The sequence below is a fragment of the Argentina silus genome (assembly GCF_951799395.1).
Source record: "Argentina silus genome assembly, chromosome: 14".
NCBI classification, from domain to species: Eukaryota; Metazoa; Chordata; class Actinopteri; order Argentiniformes; family Argentinidae; genus Argentina; species Argentina silus.
This window is the reverse complement of record NC_139668.1, coordinates 1,604,133-1,619,224: the sequence shown is the minus strand read 5'-3', so window position 1 is coordinate 1,619,224 and position 15,092 is coordinate 1,604,133. Positions and strand designations below refer to the sequence as shown.

Sequence of the window (15,092 nt, the reverse complement as noted above, 5' to 3'; positions counted from 1 at the left end):
GATGATTCAGCATATTGTCACTTACCTCTTCTGAACCGGTTTTCGTCTTTTACGTCCAGCGTACATGTTGGCCACTCCGCTGTAGCAGAATTAGTTAATATGACGTTAAAGCCGACGAACAGAAAAACACTCAGTCTCTAATGTCTATTTCCCCAACATCTTAGACCTTGTCCATGAGCAAAAAAGTCTTTAGCCGTTTGAGTCCGAATCCTGGTGACTCTGGTGGATCAGGGCATCGATGGTGCGTCAGTCCGCTTGCACTCCATCAATAGTCTGGATGTTCACCAGTAAGCTAATACAAACAACTTCAAAGACATGTCAAACAAATATTGATTTGACCAAAAATATATAAATGTGAGTATGGTCAAATAATATAGCCTTCTATTGTGATTAAATGAGCGTTACCCAAAAAATATGGATAGCTAAATGGACAGTCCCAAAAAAGTGTCAGCAAGTGCATCTCCTCTTACTTGGCGTTCCCGACGCGTAAAATGCTGCTGGCGTTCGATAACACATCTCGGCACCATGCAGTCCATATCCTTATTCACTCGGAAAAAAGTGACATTTCATCAAATAAATATAGCCTATAAGGCAAAGTCCTGACGACATTGAACTATTTTGCAGCTTTTTCGCTCATGCATCTTTGCAAATCTCCTCTTGTAGTACGAGCCAAAGCGCGCTCTCAACCCCCCTTCCAACCTCGACAGGGGGACACACGCATTGGACCGCCGAGGCAGTGATCTGTGCAAAGGCACGCAAGGACCATAGGCCTGTACTGTCTGTCTAGGGGGGCGCGCAAGGATCAAAGGCCTGCGGTTCGGGAGCGTGCAAGGAGCAGAGGTCTGCGGTTCGGGAGCGCGCTAGGAGCAGAGGCCTGGGGTCCGGGAGTGCGCAGGGAGCAGAGGCCTGCGGTTCGGGAGCGCGCAGGGACCCAAAGGGGCACGCAGAGCGCGCAAGGAGCAGCGGTCTGAGACGGTTAACGGTGATGAGATCATACTCAGCAGAGTCTGCACCCAGTCATGTACTGTATCGTTTCATTTGGTCACTTTTTTACAGAGCTAGCGAATTAGTTATGCGGTTAAGAAATAAATCAACTATTATAGATGATCCGATGATCTGAGTCCATTCTAGATGATCATTCTGTGAATGTCATTTAAATAAATGGTACTGCTATAACAATCGCGTTGATGATTTGTTGGGGGTCTCATACTCAAAACATGTTTATGTGGATGATTGCCATGTTCTTCCTCTGACTTACTTTGACTCTTAAGACACAGGTGCTATGGTGGCTACACCTTTACCTGCCAGATCTATTTCTTGGGTATTCTTTGCCTAAAATAGTGCACCGTGAGGACATGGCCTCTGAAACAAACCCGAGAAAAACCCTAAGCGTTTTGACTTGCATTCTACCATAGTGTAACTGTATACTCAGCAGACTGAATTATACAGTAATGTCAGCTGTTATTTCTTTTGCCTTAATCTCTTCCATACCAATGCACAAGTCCATGGTATTATTGTTCAACACATTAAATAAGATATATAAACATATACATGTTTCATAACATACCTAATTATTCAACATGATCCAATGTGAAAGTGAAATCCCATGCATTGTGCTGTTTAGAAAGAAAGGCATTCTCTAAGAATATCATATGATTCTCAATAAGTTACAGTAAAACCACAGCCTGCCTTACATTTGAATCCAGATGAATCCAATCTGTGGAAGTAAATCTAAAATATATTATTTCTCCTCAACTAAATATACTCAGTCAGTATGCACCATCTAGTGGCTAAATACAGTGACAACGTTTACAGTTAAATGAAGCTATTCTTGATCAATGCTGTGAATGATCCAAAAGACATTAATTACGTCATTAAAAACCTCTTTAATAATGTGGAGATGAAATATAACAATTGAGAAGAGAATAAAGGTCACTGCTGATACATTGTTAGAGTCAGAGAAAAGCCACAAGATATACTATGCTATGCTGAGGAAACAGGTCAAGAAAGATTTACAAACAAAACTGCTGTGCAGAAAATGTACAAAAGCACAACAAACTAAACAGAAACACAAATTAAAAATATACATAATACAATGATACTGCATTTAGACAGGAGCCTCTGGCTCCCTGTGTGACAACAACATCTGCTTCTATTATTCAGAAGCATGTAGAAAGGATTACTGAATATTATACTTTGAAAATTGGCATTGATGATGATGTTCATCATAGGTTGCAACAAAAAAGCATCACACACTTTGCTGACTGGATCTGAGAATTATGAAAGTTGGGAGTGATTATTAGAATTGACGATGATAGATTTAAATGGCAAACTGAAGGGCTGTGACTCTCATCAAATTCAAGCCAAGGAACCAAACGTTAATGCAAAAGATAAACAAAGGACATTTTATGTCTCTTCACAAACTAAACAAGTCTAAGGCACTTGGTATCCCCCCCAACCCAAAAAGCAAAAAATGGAACAAAACACCTCACTTGTGAAAGTACATGATTCCCCTGGAATACATTTAATCCATATTGAATGACATCAATGGTCATTCTCATACTGTAGCTGCCGTACTGGATTACTTCCTTGTATTGCTGCAGGGCACAGTTACAGCACTCTCAGAACAATACAGTCAATAAATTAACCAAAACAATTAAAAGACTGAAAGGTCTTCCGAAATAGGAAGACTATAGGAGGGCGATCAATATTGCTATATGAATAGTGGTTCCACTTATTTAGCAATATGTACTTATATTTAGAACTGGAATCAGTCACATCATTTTGATACTGAATGGAGGACAAAGTTCAATGTACATGTATCTACTATACATACAGGATAATGTTACTCTTATTTTGTGCCTTGGCGGAAGAGATCAAATCAATCCCATTGGTTTTGGCAAGGTCTCATTATAAAAATATCTGAGAAAAAATATTTAAGGCACACATCATTGCAGCATTTCAAATAATGATTACAACTGCCTGCTCCAAGAAGGTCATACACTGACTTGAGATGGGTAAATGTCGGTTTTATGCATGCAAATGACTCACTCTAACCAATCTCATGCATTCATCTGTTTCTTGACTGTTTTCTACCGATGGAAACAAAGCAAATACAAATGGAGACACAACAAAATAAACTGAAAGGACAAAACTGGCTCAATTACACATTTTTGATTAAACTTACAAAAATATAAAAGATGATTTTTTCAAAACAACAACGATAACAACAATGCTATGTGAATACATGTTATCGTTTATTACATTCTGATAAAAATATCTTTGTTATAATATGATATATCAAAATGGAGCACAATTTGTGGAGCAAGAACAAGAGTCAAAAAACTTCTCTCTGTTTGGTTTTCCTTCAGATCGCTGCAAAAACCAACCATCACACTGAAGTATATTCTGATTTCTGGGAATTCCGGGAATTCTTTCATGGGGGTAAAATCTTCAGACCCACCAGTCATTCTAGATCTGTTTATGTTTAGGGTATCTGTCACTTTGTCATTCAGCTACGGCTAGGCAGGTTCCTATGTTTAGAAGTATCAACAGTTGGTTTGATTGTTCTCTGAGAAATATGTGGGTCCATTTGGCAGGTGAACGGAGGGCAAGGATATATTTTCCTCCATTGGATGGCTTGTGATCTGTGAGGGATATAGACCAATTAAATGCAGGTTAGACTATTCAATATACCTCTCTAAATAAACCACCAACAATGGAAAATGGCACTACAATACAATGAAATATTGGGGCACTTGCAACAAACGTGTGTTACCATAACTTCCTTGGTTTATTACCAGGCCAGTGTTGCCGGGATAGTTTAAGACTAAAACTACTGGCAACGAAAATATGTCAGGGTCTAACCAGGGGATCGCCGCAAAACCTAATGGCCACTTGTGGTACTGTTGTCATTTTTACTTAGTTCTGTCCAAAAAGACAATTCCCAATGTAATTCCAATGAGTCGGCAATGTTCCTGGCCAAATGAGGTCGATTCCAGCGTAACTTTGATGTTCCACAATTACTTCTTTTATAGCTCAGATCGATAGAAGCGTACTTCTATAAAGCGCTGACGTCATATGGAAGCGTCTGAGCCAGCCAAGGGGCAGGGAGAATGAGCATGGAAATCTTATGAACCATGCTAGACATCCAGAAGTGCCGCAACCATTGAACACTAACTACATAAAATCACATTCTGTGTGCAGTATAATCCAGTACATGTATGCATTATTATTTTGTATATTTTGTATATTTTGTATATTAAAAAAAAACACATTTGTGACACAATTTTAAATATCTTCCCATAGTATTACAAAATGTGAAACCTATCAATGACAAAACTCTCTGCGGCTATTATTGGATTTCAAGCCACTCAACTCATCTTTAAATTCCCCAAAATGTTTGGGCTAACTCAGGCGTAATTGGATGCACCTGTGCAGCAATGCTGAAGGTTTAATCTCACTTGCAACAAACCACTTTCAGATAATGGCGAAGGGATATGTTCCCCTAACTTCTGCAACAAATTAGATCTCGGAATTCAAGGTTTACAAGCGTGCTGATGTAGCCTATCCAGGAGTGTTACATGTTTTGCCCAGGAAATCAATAGCATACATGCTGTATATTTCTGTGCCAATATTGGGCAACATTGCCTTGTTATTTTAGGCTATGTGATATTTCCATTCGTAGTGACTATTATTCAATGTGTAGCTGAATATATAATGGAATTGTTTTGCACGCAATAAATGTAGGTTCATTAGGACTCATCTGTGATCTGTTATACTCTGAAATCTTAATTTTCTACAACACACATCTCTGCTGTTAGAAATGCGGTTATAATACATATTATATTAGGTTTCTGATAAGCATACAACTCAAGTCAGGTGTGACACATCTTTGAATAAGTCTTTGCTTGTTTAATGGGTTTAAAAACATTTATCAAGCCAACTCATCATATAGGTTTACATAAACCCAACATGCCGACAAATCCACAGCTGTGTTTTTTTTTTAATAACCGATCGATAACCGATGGTTGAACAAACTGTGTTATGCGAAATATCAGAACATTCAAGTACTGTAAACCAGGCTTATGTTTATGTATTATTATTTATTAGGCTACGTGAAGCACTTAATTCAAATTACATTTCCGACTTGCATCAAAGGGAACATTTATTGATCGGATGTGTGTACGTGCACGATAATTAAGTATATGGTGCACACTCAGGCAGCTACTGTACTGTACACAGCTTGAAACACGACAAACGGGTAACGGGTAAAGCGTGTAATGTGACGCTTTGAGCCTTCCACACGCGAACTAGATCTACTCAGACAGGTATCAGACATCGAATTGAGCCAACACCGCAACATAACTCATCTCAAGCCTTTATCTTTGTTGCAAGTGGGATAAATTCTTATCAGGGCGGTGGGTTATACTCGGGCCGTTACCGCAATTTAGCTGCTAACATGCTAACAACATTGCAAGTGACCAATTGAGTTTAAGTAAATTGCCCAACATGCTTCAAAATACTTCAAAGTGAAATATTAAACACATAAATCCTCTTCATGCTCATCACACTCTGCTAAGACTGTAAATGTTTCAGATGTCTATTTTATTTTATGATTCTATTGTCACTTTATTTTGTTGTTGTAACGCCTTAATTTCTCCTCGAGGATCAATAAAGTACCTATCTATCTATCTATCTATCTATCTATCTATCTATCTATCTATCTATCTATCTATCTAAATGCAAGTGGAAAGCATACCTGTGTCTGCTCGTTGCATCTGAGGTACTGCAGGCTCTCTGTGGTAAGACCTGGTGTCAGTTGGCAGGAGAGAGGACTGACGTTGGTGTCCTCTTGAGGGATGGCTGACGAGCCCACGATGGGGCTGCTGTGGTTCCTCTGGAAGTAGCAGGAAGCCTGCGAGGGACTCTGGTTGTTATGGGGGGCCTTCATCCTCTGACACGATGGGACCAAGGACCCCAGCCCTGCGTTGCTGAAAAGCACCCCATTAACAGGGACTGAGGGGGTGTTCCCAAACATACAGCTGTTGGAGGGCACCAGAGGGGGGGTTCCCAGCTCCCCGTGGGGAGGGTAGACCATGTTAGGGGTCTTCTGAGGCCTGTTCATGGCCCTACAGGTTTGAGAGTTCTGGGCGGGGAGGGGATCTCTTTGGAATTCAGACACCTGGTTATAGCTGCCCATGTGTTGGTGTCCATTTTGTAAAGAAGTGGTCAGCTGCTGCTGCTGCTGCAGCTGCTGCCAAGACTGCTTCTGATTCATACTGTTTTGAAGTGAAAAGTGTCCTTGTAGGCAGCTCGCTGGAGAGGGATCTAGAATTATGTCTTGTTGATTTGAAATACTCCGGGCGTATGTTTCCAACATGTTGTCAGCTATATTTGAGCTGGGGATGGAGGGGAGCCACTGATTTTCCTGACTAGGGGCAACATGATTTAGTTGTCTCACAGAGCTCTGGTCCTGGAAACCCAATGACTGAGCGGGCATCCCTTGCTGCAGGTGGTTCTGGATTGTCAGAGTTATTGGACTGGGATGGAGCTGATTAGCAGTGCTTTGAGGGCCTAGCTGCATCGGGCAAGGCTGATGGCTGTTCTGCTTGGCAGGGCTGGACAGGATCTGGGAGGTCTGAAGGCCCTGACTCTGGTTCTGAGTCTTGGTGTAAGAGCTCACCAGGGAAGGGTTGAAGGCCACTGGGTTGTTGTGGCTCAGGCTCTTTGGAGCGCTGAGCTCTGAGCTAAGTCCAAGAGACTGAGTGAAGGTGTTGTCTGAGGCCGTCTGCTGAAGCGGAAGGCCATTCAGTGGTACAGAGCCTACCTGAGGGCCCATGTGTGTCAGTCTCATCATGCCCCGGACAAGACTCCCTGTCTCAACTGGGCTCTGGCCTCTCTTTCCTGTGAACTGGCTCTGTGGATCCACTGTCCAGTTGAAGCTCTGGTTCCCAGGCATCATGGGGTTTTGGAGGTCTATGTTTGAAAGGCATGGCGGTACGTCCATGAGAGGATTCTCGTCGCCCAGAGGGTTGCTGATGCTCCCCAATGAGCACAGCTGCTCAGGCATTTTAAGTCCGTTCTCCTTAAAGAGGCTGTCCTCCACATAGGACAATATATCGCTGTTGAGGATGTCATTGAGGTCGTCAGACAGGTCGCTGCTACTCGTGGTCATCTTCAACAGCGTGTTCTCCCAGTCCTTCAGCTCCACGAGGTCCACATCCAGAGCGGAACAGAGGCTGCTGTCTCCTATGATCTGCTGCAGGGTCTCCAGCATGTCCTGCATGGTGGCCTCTTCCTTGATGAGGCCCGTGCTGGGTTTGGGTGTGGTGTGCTGCCACGTATCCCCTGGCACGTTGACCAGGGCATGGCTGTCCTTGAAGGCTCGGTCATCCAGAACACACAGGGGGGGCTGTGTGTTGGTCTGACAGTAGACCGACTGGTCCTGCTTCAGCAAGGAGCCCAGCAGAGATTCAGGGTCCACGGACATCTCCTCAGCCATCTTCCTGATCTTAGGGGCTTTGCCCTGGGTTGGGACGTCTGCTATGTCCAGAGACAGGCAGGCTTCATAGAGCATAGCTTCCCCAGTGGCAAAGTTGAAGGGCAGCTGCAATCTCCTCAGGCGCAGTTGTTCCTCCCCTTCCTCGTTTCTGGGAGGAGACAAATAAGAGGGTTGAATATGTACTCATTTCATTAATTTTATGGAGTTAGTTCTTCATAAGATACATTCATAATGATGTGTGTTTTGATGTGATGATGATTCTGCTCACGATAATGCTCTCTGTCTGGCCACTATGAAGTCTGGCCTGCCTCCTTTGTAGACAAATCGGGCGTTGGATTGGACCCACACCCAAACCCCTGTTTTAGTCAGGAGTCTGAAGACGGTGAGGCCACTCTCACCTGTCTTTATCACTGAGGGAAGAATACACAAGGATCCTATTAATAACACGGTCATGTACAAAAAATATGGGTAACTTTGTGCTGATCTTAAAACGACAGTATTGCAGTATTGATTCACAGATGCAAGGCTTACTTCTGAGGTGACTGTCAGCACAGTGCATCATGTCTGCTGCATGAACGAACTGATATCCAGAGCCATGCATACACAGCTCGATTTCACTGTATCCCAGGACAATCTTCCCTCTAAGAAAAATGGAAAACCACAAAAGAATAGCATTAGATATGCTTGTGACTTTATTACTGTTAATGTCTTACTTCTCCATGAACATTTAGTTAGATACATTTTGATAAGTAGCATGTAGCATTACCTTGTATCAATGCCCATAGGCGTGAAGTCCAGCTTGTGCTTAGTCTGAAAGAGGAGGGTCTTGGTCCTGATTTGTAGGATGGACGGGGGCTGGAGGGGTGTTGCGACAATAAACAGAGCCAGCTGGGGATGAGTCATGGTTCCATCATCTGCCACTTTGTTCTGCCCATGGATGTACTTCAGCCGACCATGAAAGTTGAGGGCCTAAACATAAAAGTAATAGAGGAAAGATTAGGGGGCACTCGATCTGTGTATTTATATGACAAAAAACACAAACTAAATTGTGGAGCAAAATATCATATGTAAAGTATACTTAATCTGTAATAAGAATACTAACTAGAGGCCAAAGGGACTAGTGCATTTGTATTAGCCTTGTTATTATGTGGGGTTGTAATTTTCTGATTTGAGTTTACCAGGAAGCCAGAAGAGTTGTCTAGAAGGCAGCGGAAACGACAGCAGAAGCTCCTCTCCAGAAAGGAGGAGTTCTCTGGGGGAATGTGCTGGGGGTCATAGCTCACAATGTTGCTAGTGATGTCGCTGCTGCTTTGCATGCCTACAAACCATTCCCACACAAACAAAAGGACAGTCACACATCTTGATAAATGAAATACATGGGAGGAATTTTCCTGAATACATATTGTATTTCAGTAGGCCTACATTAATGATTAAATAATTAATTAATTGATGAATTCATATTATGTCAAATACACATCAGATATGGCAGGAGATATTGCATGGGATGGAGGGGAGCTGTATGATTATCCTGCTTTTATCAATGCACTGCTATGAAGAAGTCAGCCCCATGGAAATTGTATATTGTGTCACAGTTATGGAACAGTCAAAAACTAACCAAACTGATGTTGTACAAGTATTATTTTTGAATGTTTTTTAAGCGTCAAAATAAAAATGCTGGAACTCTGTAGTTTTTGTTTATGTTTATGTTGGATTTATTTTATTTATTAGACGTTGTTATGTGATGGTTATTTTTGAAATTTGACTTAAGGTTGTCATTTGAGGCTCATCTAAAGTTGCTAGATGAGTGCACATGGGTTAAAAATTAAAGTTTTCTTAACATTGGCAGTTGACGGTGAGCCTCAGACCATCTCTTCTCATGTGTGCACTCTGTGTTTGTTGCCTGTATAACCTTGTTGAAAAACAATAACAAATTTTACGTGAGAAAAATAAATATTGATGTAACATGAACTTCCTAACCAATTGGATACTTAGGCAAAAAAAAGAAACTTTGATCTGTTCTAGTCTCTCCCCCCCGCCGTATTTAATTTATCTGAGCAATGGTGTCATTGGTATGATGACATTTTTACAATCAGAATTACATTTAGCATTTTATAATCAGGATTACATTTTACTTGAATTCACTGTTTTTGATGTCCTCACTTGGGATTCAAACTTTTTACCTCTTGTAAGACCTTGCATTGCCTTACTTCCAGGTCAGTGCAACTTTCAAATTACACCCTCATGACTACATTTAACAAAGACCATACATCAGTACTTTGCTATACATTGGCCTGAGCACAATCTAGTGTTTCAGTTAATCTACACTCTAACCACTGACTTCTTCAGATATATTTCCACAGCTTCAGTGTTTTCTGAATAGTTGTCTAATGTTTGTGGAGTGTAATTCTGTTCTGTTACATAGTGAGAATTACTTAATCCTCAAAGTGTGATAGAAATGTATGAGTATACATTATTTAACCTTGTTAATGTTACTTGCTCATTAATAAAATAGATATTTATCTATTATTATTATTTCTTTTTAATTTTAAGTTGTTTAATATTACTGTACACAAAATCCCAGAAAAATAGATTATACAATATAATTACAATACAATATATTATATTAAGAAGTTTAAAAAATGAACATGAGGTTAAAAACAGAACTAGTATGAAAACATAAAAAGAGCAATGAATATTTATTTCAAAAGAGAGCAGAAAAAGTAGTAAAAGAGGAAAGTTCAGACTATGCTGAAAAACCTATTACAACAAGAAAACCTTCTTCCAAATGTTCAACATGTCCAAATATTCTGTGTTAAGGAATGTCTTTACAACCTCAAGCAAAGCCTGGGGAAATCCCTTGCTGAAAGTAGCTACAAAGGGGTAGAAAACCTGTTTGAAATGAATGACGCCTTGTGACACGTCAAACCAAGAAAATACATTGCTTGGGCGGAGCTCCAAAAAAACTGAATTCAGTTTTAGCTTCAGGTTTTCTTCCATTTTCTTCAATGTATCAAGCTAGCATAGGCAACAACTCTCTCTGCCAAAAATATTCCAACCCGGTCGGAAAAGGCGACCCACATAACAACACAAACCATTCTATGGGCATGTGGGGGAGGGTTCTTGTAATGTAACCTCCAATGAAATTGGGAGCACATTCCCCCATTGCTCCATCCAATTCAATCCAAGCCAGAACGGCTAGTTTAAAAGACCTCCAAAAGAGGTGTGAGAACAACATGATTTGGAGGTATGGCTATGTGAGACTAATTCAATCGTAGTGCATGGAGAAAGAACTCATAGAGCTTATTTCAATGTTAAGCAAAGTAAAGCATTCAAGTTCTATTATTGTAATTAAATGTTGTTGTTTTTTTTTACTTCCCTTTGGTTAGGAATCAATGGGCAACCTTGTTACAATGTTGGAACATGACTGTCAAATAATGACATTTCCTTTAAAGTCCACATGCAAACTTGTCACAATGTTGTGTGATGACCATCAAATGCAATTTTTCATAAAACTGTATTTTCAACCCATGATAAACAATGTAATAATGTTAGATGATGACTATCAAATGACAACCATAAACTAACATGCTATGATGGTGTTACCACATTCTACTGTGCACCGTTTGATTTTAACGTTATTTAAAACAGTTATTTTCTATCGTCTCTCTATGGATAAATGGTATGGTGCCATTATCTGTCATGACCGATATATACAACGATACAACCAAAAAACAATGTTAATACAATGTTGTTTTTTTTTTTTTAAATGCCCATGGTCAGGAGTCTCTCACACAGATCTGAGTCATACATCCCAAACTACAGAAAGATACTGGCCTCCCCAAATCCCCAAGCATCAGCCATTCTCCCTCTCGTTCTTCTCGACTCAGATCATAGGGTGCTTCTATGCCTTCAGCCATGTACGGCATCAGTACTGTACTCACCATCATTCCCCTGCTCTGTGTCAAACTGGTTGGGGTTGAGGGCAAAGTGGAGCTGGCGTCTGAACAAGGCCCGGTCATCTGTATGGATCAGCTCAAACACACTCTGGTGGACCACGTCTGACTGCAGGACACAGGGACAAGAGATTTATACGCTATTATTACATTCACCACAGATGACAAGTATACGTGAACAGCATGAGTAGAAACTGGCAGAAAGATGACATGTAAATATAATGCCAATGGCCTGGTCTGGTCACATCACATTACATTTAGCAGACACTTTTATCCAAAGCGACTTACAATAAGTACATTTGTCTTAGTAAGTGAATCAACTATACAACAGTCATCGTCAGTAAAATCTTAGATAAGAACAATGCCATCGGCAGTCACAGAGCTAGAGAAAAGAATCAACTTTTCACATGAACGCCGACCATATCCATGAGAGTGAGTAGGCACTCCCCTCTAGTGGTCTAACAGAGCATTCTAGAACAGAGTCATCCTAACAGCAGGGTGTAAATGCCTTTGTGGACACACACAGACCTGGACACAGAGACAGAATGTGTGAGGAAGTAATGTGTACGGAACCACACCTCTGAGGCCTGTTAGTTAATAGTTACACAATCAGCTTCCACGAAACCACACACAGGGTTCGTCAACACGATTGAGCACACAAACATAAATAATCTGAGGATTTAAAAGCTTTTTTTGGTGATAAACGCAGTCCACGAATAACGCAGTGTCAATGTGTCTCATGCTCATACACGAAAACTTAGCGCAGTGGGTGTGGTGCATTCTGAGAGTTGCATTGGCAACATCAGAGACTTCTGTGGCGTCTTCTGAGAGGCCTGTGCTCCAAACACACACACACACACACACACACACACACACACAATCACACACATCAGACACTTCTATGTTCTGTGGCATTGAGAGTTGGGCCCCCGCAGACTCCAAGACTGTGCAGGCGTTTGTTTAAGGGAGAGGCAGGCGTCGCATGACGAGCTGGGAGACGGAATGCTGTGTTTGCCTCCCAGGTTCTCCCGGGAGACGCCGCGCTCGTCAGCAAGGTTTCTGTCCGGAAACGACCTCCACGTCAGTGTCCAATCAGAAGACACGCCACTCCGCTGGGAGGGAGGGGGCCTGGTCTTATTGAGCCGCTCAGTCAGGCTTCTCACCTGAGCATCACTCTTTACAGAGCCAAGTAGGCCAGGTGCAGAGGCACAAACAAACCTCTTGTTCAAAGAACGCTGTTTGTGTGTGTGTGTGTGTGTGTGTGTGTGTGTGCCTGTATGTGTGTGTGTGTGCCTGTCTGTGTCTATGCCTGTGTGTGTGTGTGTGTGTGTCTGTGCCTGTGTGTGCCTGTGCGTGTGTGCATGTGTATGTGTGTGTGTGTGTGTGTGTGTATGTGTGTGTGTGTGTGTGTGTGTGTGTGTTTCGAGCACAGGCCTCTCTCCTGAAGTGTTATGTATGTCTCTGGGTCACTGACCCGGCCATGCACAGAGGGCAAGGAGTGCTTCTGGGCTGAGAGCGCCGAGCGGTGGTCACACCACGCTTATTCTCAGCACACATGACTCAACACGTGCTTTTCCCTATAACCTATTCATCGCTACACTACCAGGGAATGTGTGTGCACGTGTGTTTGTGTGTGTCTGTGTCTGTGTGTGAGCTGTGCGAGTGTGAATAGATGCTCTTTCTTTTTTCCCGTAGGCTTCTGAAAACCCTGTGATGTGCAAATGTGTATGCCTGTGAACCTTTGATCTGTAAACACAGCAATTTAAAACATTTAAAAATGTGTGCAATAGGTATTGCATACGCGCACGCGCACACGCACACACACACACACACACACACATCTGATTCGTTTGAGGAACATAAGGTTTGAGGAACACTGTGAGGAACATGAGAAGCTCAACAGGCCAGCCAAAGTTTCAACTGTGCAAATTGTTTGTTTACATTATATAGTGTTTAATAAGTGAATGATTATGGGTAATACGCTGGGCTGAATATACACCAAAGATGTGCATTACAGACAGACTATGTCTGTCTAATTGTATCTACTACAGCAGCTCATTATGGGCGTTACCCAACCAATGATGAGGTGTTCATGAAAATACTGTTTCAACATATGATATACTGTGGTACTAGAATGATATGCCCAAGAGACATGTTTGTCTCTGACATATCTTGTCATGTGTCCAGGGCACAAAATTAACACCTGCCACCTGCTAAATGCGGGTAGATTTTGCCATTGGCGGGTAAATCTTGGTAGCCAAAGTGGCACTTTGCTTCAATTTAAAAACGAAACTGGTGCGATCCGCAATTATGGTCACCATTGATTATGACCTGCTGCTCCTGCCTCCTTCAGCTGACTGTAACTGCTACACATCTCATTCACGCTTCTCCTGACGTTCAAACAATCTCCCGAGTCTATGAGCTTTCTTAGTCACAACCAAATAATGCACTAAAATAAAGCTAAAAAAAAAACCCAAGTAAACAATCTAAGAGGCTGGTGAATTTTCACATCCACCAGACACCTTGGCTGGAAGATCAAAACGTTAATTTTGTGGCCTGCATGTGTCTACTCTCTGCTCACTTATTCAGTCATCCTTTGTGTTATTACATAATCTACACATATGAATATGAACCTACAGTGTCCTGCGTAAGTAATGGCACGATAAACTGCCTGAAGTCTACGACCCACTGACCCCACCAGATGCTGGGTATCTTCTCTGGTGATGCTCTGCCAGGCCTGTACTGCAGCGATCTTAAGTTGTACATTTGTTTTTAGGTCTTTTTGCCTAAAATCTTATCATCATGAAATGAAATGCGTTCAATTGGATTTTAATCTGATGATTGTCTTGCTCATACACGAAAACCTAACGCAGTGGGTGTGGTGCATTCTGAGAGTTGCATTGGCAACATCAGAGGCATGCATTGGCAATCATTACTTATGATGCATTGGCAGTCTGTGACAGTGCGTGCACCTGCCAAGACCCTGCCCTTCTACCTGAATTAGGTTTTCCAAAATGTTCGGGAAGTTTCTCAGTGTCTACCACGTGCTGTGGGCGTGTGACCTGCAACTTGTGTGTGTGGCTCATTGGCTACCTACTGTACTGCCTGGGAGCTGTAAACATTTCTCAATGCTGGAAGCTGACATAAAAAACTAAAGCCTTTGTGGGCAAATACATTTGTTACATGTATTCTGATCATTTTTCCTAGTAAAAATCCTGTTTGACATTACAGCCTTGTCTGAGTTTTGTGAATGGATTTGTTCGTAAACTTCAGGTTGAACGAATGTGAGTGGCTCCGCTGGCTGGTAATTGTCGTGTTCATGTTTCAGCTAACATTTCCAAACTATTTCAACCAGTCCTTCAAGTCCTTCGCTAGTTTTAAGGTCATGTAACTAAGACATTTGCTGGATACAATTTTGAAAATGATTGACAGATTCATTGTTTCAGTTATAAGTGGTCTGCATTGAGCAAGGGGAGGGAGAGAGGAGGAGACACTACTAAATTGTCATTGCAATTCCCATTGCAGTGAAAAGAGGGTGCAATCCTGCATAGGGTGCCTTTCACCTCATAGTAATTGTTTCATTCCAAATCCAAACTTTTGCAGTATAGAGCCAAAATAAGAAAAAAAGTTTCACT

At 41.7% G+C, this 15,092-nt stretch overlaps 2 protein-coding genes across 3 annotated transcripts in view; both read right to left on the bottom strand.

Moving 5' to 3' along the window:
• Positions 1 to 66, bottom strand: part of ahr1b (aryl hydrocarbon receptor 1b) — a gene marked incomplete at both ends in the record, with an annotated part of 53,731 nt that extends 53,665 nt beyond the window's left edge. The window contains one exon of the mRNA XM_083684997.1: positions 26 to 66. Coding sequence (XP_083541123.1) covers positions 26 to 66 — 41 coding nt within the window. The remainder of the gene's footprint in view (positions 1 to 25) is intronic.
• Positions 67 to 1,866: 1,800 nt separating this feature from the next.
• Positions 1,867 to 15,092, bottom strand: part of ahr2 (aryl hydrocarbon receptor 2) — a 65,170-nt gene continuing 51,944 nt past the window's right edge. For both annotated transcript variants that reach the window (XM_083685201.1, XM_083685202.1), the window contains 7 exons: positions 11,446 to 11,566; positions 8,683 to 8,822; positions 8,271 to 8,473; positions 8,036 to 8,145; positions 7,773 to 7,914; positions 5,762 to 7,652; positions 1,867 to 3,647 (listed from right to left, as the gene is read on the bottom strand). In XM_083685201.1, the coding sequence (XP_083541327.1) occupies positions 3,549 to 3,647; positions 5,762 to 7,652; positions 7,773 to 7,914; positions 8,036 to 8,145; positions 8,271 to 8,473; positions 8,683 to 8,822; positions 11,446 to 11,566 (2,706 nt within the window). In that variant the 3' untranslated portion in view covers positions 1,867 to 3,548. The remainder of the gene's footprint in view (positions 3,648 to 5,761; positions 7,653 to 7,772; positions 7,915 to 8,035; positions 8,146 to 8,270; positions 8,474 to 8,682; positions 8,823 to 11,445; positions 11,567 to 15,092) is intronic.